This window comes from Triticum aestivum, chromosome 2D, assembly GCF_018294505.1.
Source record: "Triticum aestivum cultivar Chinese Spring chromosome 2D, IWGSC CS RefSeq v2.1, whole genome shotgun sequence".
In the NCBI taxonomy this organism is placed as follows: domain Eukaryota; kingdom Viridiplantae; phylum Streptophyta; class Magnoliopsida; order Poales; family Poaceae; genus Triticum; species Triticum aestivum.
In genome coordinates this window covers 23,425,607-23,431,637 of record NC_057799.1, presented here as the reverse complement: position 1 = coordinate 23,431,637, position 6,031 = coordinate 23,425,607, and the positions used below count along the sequence as shown (strand labels likewise).

General features: G+C 43.3%; 1 protein-coding gene across 1 annotated transcript in view; it reads left to right on the top strand.

Annotated features, from left to right (window-relative positions):
- The window catches only part of LOC123048407 (ent-isokaurene C2/C3-hydroxylase-like), a 3,354-nt gene extending 1,905 nt beyond the window's left edge, over positions 1 to 1,449 (top strand). Inside the window, exon 2 of the mRNA XM_044471510.1 lies at positions 817 to 1,449. Within this exon, the coding sequence (XP_044327445.1) occupies positions 817 to 1,449 (633 nt within the window). The remainder of the gene's footprint in view (positions 1 to 816) is intronic.
- The last annotated feature ends 4,582 nt before the right edge of the window (positions 1,450 to 6,031 follow it).

The following is a 6,031-nucleotide window of genomic DNA, read 5'->3' as shown; positions in this document are numbered from 1 at the left end:
GTGAAACATGCCCCCTCTACAGCACACGACGCGTGGGTGGCACCATGGCGGAGGCAAGGCGCTGGATCGATGGGGAGATTGTTCACTCCTTTTTAGTAGTTTGATTGTATGCATCAATTTGATCTTGATAGGCTCCTAATGTCATGTTTTCAAAGACGGTGACTGTTTTCTAAATTTTTCTTGTTGAACCCTCTTTTTCCTAGGTAGAGGTATTTTATGTTGATGCATCGATATGGTGCACAGTTTTCTTAGCGCGATGGCTCTGTTGGAAAAGGCAGTGCCTAGGAGGCGCTTAAGCATGCTTAGGTGCTAGGCGATGGCAAAATGCCTCACCTGGGGCGTAAGCGGAAGTTTAGGCAAGGCAAGCAAGAAATTGTCTACCCACGCGAGAAATCATGCCATATTGCACTGATATGTCGAGCCATATTCCAATGGTAGTAGGTGGTAGTTAATATATTTATATGCCATGAATTAATATAGTACACATATAACAACCATAGATACGCCATGGTAGTAAAAACTATATTACCCCCTAGGTCGCGCCTAGGACGTTTAAGAACCACCTAGGCACTCGGCTAAGGCCAACTGCCTCACTTACGCCTACCGCTTTTTCCAACCTGTCAATGGTGTACTTATCAGCATGCAATGTCTAGATCATATGGAGCCAAGTTACGATATCAGTCTTTAGAAAGAGGAGTTACTAGGTTTGACCATTCATATGTTTATATGTAGCTTTTTATTTTGAACCATCCTCGGGCTCGCATTATCTTTATGTGATTAATTAATTATTGTACTTTGCACGACTTCTGGTTACAGGACGTATTTGCAGGTGGCACGGAGACCACGGGAAATGTTTTGATATGGGCCATGGCAGAGCTTATGCGTAGTCCAAACAGTATGGCTAAAGCACAACAAGAAGTGCGTGAGGTTTTGGGTGAAGACCGAGCTGTCATTACTAATACCGACCTTGTTGAACTCCAGTATATGAGAATGATCATCAAGGAGGTCCTTAGGTTGCATCCGCCTAATCCTCTTGTTCCCCGCATGGCCAGAGAGGATTGTACAGTTATGGGTTATGACATCCCTAAAGACACTAGTGTATATATTAACGTTTTTGCAATTTCTCAAGACCCTAGATATTGGGACAAACCTGAAGAGTTTAGGCCAGAAAGGTTTGAGAATAATGACGTGAATTACAATGGGACATACTTTGAATTCCTTCCCTTTGGGACTGGGCGACGACAATGCCCAGGTATTCAGTTCAGCTCATCAGTCACTGAGATGGCATTAACAAACTTTTTGTATCACTTCGACTGGTTGCTTCCGAATGGGGCTAACGCCGCTTCAGTTGACATGTCTGAGAAATTTGGGATTAATGTCAGCAAGATGTATGGCCTGCAACTCATAGCTATTCCACACGTGTGGTCCAAAGCTATGTCGTCAAAGTGATGCACTGAGCTTGTATATCACGTGGGAATGCATGTTCACGTACCTGCACTTTCAACACATATGTCAGTATTGCAATGTATATTTGTACCTTTATGCAATAGAATAAGAGAAGCTCATTGCAAACATTAGGTTGTTGTATCTACACAACAATGGTTGTATTGTAGTATTGTACTATTATATGTGCTTGACAGAAGATATCGATGTAATAGTACATGATCGTATAGAAGAAGATTGTATCATTCGACTATTAATTAAGTAAGCAATTTTGCATTTGGAATTGCTGGATTTCTTTAGGGGCTTATGATTTGTGGATCTGAAACTATGTGCTTTATAAAATTCACCTATCAGTATAGTATCCTAACTATAATAAGGCCACGACACCTTTCAACCCCATTCACTCCATCATTCAACCCTTTCAGTCGTCCAACATGGGATTTTCTACTCTGAATTGTGTACATGTCTGTCCCTACCACTAGCTCCAGCCTGCATATATGTGTCCTTGCCTCATTTCTCCTAAAATTTACAGCTATCTGGAAAATCATGGCCTTATACATGGGCTCTCTTGGTGTTCACCCCCACCAACACTATTGCCAACTGCTAATCCTAGGTTGCTCCCACTATAAGCGAATTATGAACATATTGCAACACCCTAACACGATAATCCCACACCCTTGAGTGACATGGAGGGGGATCATAGGATACCACCATAATAACATACAAATCATATCAATCACACCGTACCAGAATTAACCCATAGGACAAAAAAAATCTACCCAAACATCATAGGATGGCAACCCATCATTGGATAATAATATGTGGCATAAACCATCATGTTTAAGTAGATATTACAACGGGAATAGAGAGGTTACACCGCTGCATAGATGGGGAGAAAGTTGGTGATGATGGCGTCGCCGTCATTCCCCCGGTGGGCGCTCCCGCACCGCCAGTAGAGAGTGGGAGAGATCCCGCCCCTCCTTCTTCTTCTTGCTTGGCCTCCCCCTAGATGGGAGGAGGGTTTCCCCTCTAAACCTTGGCCGCCATAGCTCCCAGAGGGCAGGAGCCTCCGAGATAGCCCATCCGAGTTTGGATCTCTCTATGTTTCTTTTCTCCTTCACGTATCTGTTTCTAGATGAAAACCATTTCTTAAATATCCGGAGATTCATAACTCCAACCGGGCTGAAATTTAACACGATTGTTTTCCCGATATAAGCTTCCTTGCAGCCAAAGAAGAGCTCCAACTGACTTACAAGCTGTCCACAAGACATCTTGCCATGCCCTGGGGGGTGGTTGTGCCCTATTGTCTTTTGGAGGCCGTGGGCCTCCGTTTTGTGTTGATTCTTGCGCCAAAAAATCACATATATTCCAAAAAAAATATCTTCGTAAAATTTTATCACGTTTGGACTTCGTTTGATATGGTTTTTCTATGAAATAAAAAAATATGCAACAAATAGGAACTGACACTGGGAACCGGATCAATATGTAGTCTGAGAAAATCATATAAACTATTTCCAAAATTATGTGAAAGTAGTAAAATATTGGCATGAAACAATCAAAAATCGTAGATACGATAGAGACGTATCACAGACCATAATGTTTTCAATTCCTTAAATTTTCAATTGGTAGACACCAAATAGCATATGTTTTGTATTAAAATTGGATGTCGTGCGGACAAATTTCATCTAGTAGCCTAATAAAAATAAAACATCTTTTGCCTGAAACTTTTACGAACAAGGATGCATATAATGTGGACTAAATTCCAAGGGGTTAAAAGGATGTCACAACTTGCCTAGATTCCAGGGGTACAAACTTGCTCAACAACCCATCATATTTGGAGATCTCTAATATTATTTTATTTGAATTTACTTTAACTATATAGTAAAGAGCTAGTAAAGAGATGGCAACTATGATAAGTGCTACCATGTATCTGATTTTGTCCAATGCCTTCACTTCAAGTCCTTGTATGACTCTTGCTTTTTCCTCTCCATCTGTTTGCGGCTCCTCTACCACATGATCAAATATGGCTAGATCAGTCTCTAGTGTCAACTTATCATTGAACAATTCTCCTTTCTTTTGCAATAGTACGCTTCAGCTCAACAATCAATCTGTTTTTACTGGCTAATTCAACACCGAAATTAGCCACCGCCTCCTCCAATGCCATCTTCTCCCTACCCCACTAGATTGACTCACCTTGGTATGCAATATATCAAGGATCATGAGCCTGCCTATTAAAATGTAATAATCCATCCAAAAGACAAGTAACACTACATATTAAACAAAGGATCATTCAGATAGGCCGTGAGCGCTACTACCTGAACCTCCTCGAAATCTTGTGTAGGTGAGTGGTGCGTCTCCAATAAAACAATTTTATATGGTTTTGGTATAATTTGATTAGAAATAACCCAGACTGATGTTGTTTTCAGCAGAACTATTGTGGTGTCGTTTTTTGTGAGGAAATAAAAGTTCTCGGAATGAGCTGAAAATTTACAGTGATTTTTACGGACCAGAAGAAACCTGCGGAGCACCGGAGCTGGGCCAGGAAGTTCCCCAGGGAGCCACAAGCCCGGGGGGCGCGCCCGAGCTTGTGGGCCCCTCGGGCACCCTCCCCCCGTGTGAGGCCGACGCCAAAAATTCCTATAAATACCCCAATCCTTGAAAAGAACCCTAGAGGAGAAGTTCCTCCGTCGCAAGCTTCTATATCCACGAAAACTCCATCGGACCCTGTTCTGGCACCCTGGCGAAGGGGAAAATCATCACCGGAGGCCATCTTCATCATCCCTGCAGCCACCATGATGAGGAGGGAGTAGTCCACCCTCGGGGTTGAGGGTTTGTATTAGTAGCTATGCGTTTGATCTCTCTCTGTCTCTCTCCCTCTCTCTCTCTCTCCCTCTCTCTAGTGTTCTTAATTTGGCACGATCTTGATGTACTGCGAGCTTTGTTAATATAGTTGGATCTTATGGTGTTTCTTCCTGTCTACCTTATTGTGATGAATTGAGGTTTCACTATTATCGGATTGAATACTTTTATGGATTTGGGAACACTTGATGTATGAATACCCGTGGTGACAATGGGGTATCATATTGATTCACTTTTGATGTATGTTTTGGCACTCAACTCGCGGATTCCCGAGGTGACGTTGTGGTAATCTATGCAGAGGGGTTGATGCACGTTTTCATCCTTGTTTCTCCAGTAGAGATCTTGGGGAACTCTTTGAAGTTTTTTGTATTGAATTGAATATTATGAATCTGAAGTTGTTTGATGCACATCGTATAATAAAGTCATGTATACTTGTGGTGATATTGGAGTATCTAGCTGACATTAATTAGAGTTGGTTGTTGTGTATCATATGATGTTATTTTAGTACAATCTCTAGAGCTATTTGTGACACTTATAGGAATAACTCAATGGATTGATCGAAAAAAATAATTTTGAGGCGGTTTGGTACTCTACAAACAATTTTGTCTTATGTTCTCCACTAAATAAGAACTTTGGAGTGACTCTTTGTCGCACTTTGAGGGATTGTTATATGATCTAATTATGTTAGCAATGTTGAGAAATTGCACTAGCAAAAGTATGAACCCTAGGCCTTATTTTCAAACATTGCAATACCGTTTGTACTCCGTTTTATCAATTCCTACCTTGTTTTCAAACTCCCCATGCATTGTCATCTTTCTTGCGTTCAACATCACCCAGTCCATCAAGATCTTCCCCACATGGTACGCCTCTTCTCACGCTTCACTCGCCCTACCTCGGAATCTGCCGCCAGCTGGATCTAAGCACTCTATCACGGTGTCTGTGTGCGCATAGGTACAAAGCTGAACCGGTGACCCGAAGCATGTGGTGGGGTTCGCCGGGATGCTACCATCGTTTTTGGCTGGGAGGTCATTGTACCTGAACCCAGCGCTCCGGCCCTTGTCAGCAGCAACTGGCTTGTATCCTTTGTGGGTAGCCCTGAACTCGTCCTCGGTGATATCAGCGAACTGGTTGGCCTCCAGCCAGAACTTGCTGTTCCCGGCGTTGGCGGACTTGATGAACGCGACGTTGGCCTTGAACACCTCCAGCCGCCGTGCTTTCTCGGCGGCGTCAGTGTACACGCGGCCATACTTGCCCATCCACTGCTCGTGCCTCGCAGCCATGGACGGATCATCGGCGAGGTCGCGTGCCGCCAGTGCGCCGCTGAACGCGCAGGGAGTAGTGGGTTAGTGGGGACTGTCATGGAGAGATGCATGCATGCATTAATTTCACTATACTTATGCTAGAGCCGGTATGCGCACGTATTGATCACAAGCAGACTAGTCAAGGATGCACACTCCTCCCTGCGCGCTCATCACGGCTACACTCCGATGGGATCGCTCCAGGCTCCAGCAGTCCGGTCCAGCTAGCTTTTGGCCTGCCGTAGCTAGTTTTGGAATGCTGAATTATGGAGCTGTCTATGCATGTTTCTTTCAACTGTTATTTACGTATACCACCCACGAGTACCTACTAAATCAAGACATGTGTAATATAGTACTAGTCAGCGGGATAGCTCATCTGCACCCGGTCAAAAATCAATTCATAAAAATTCAAAAAATCCAGATTTTTTATG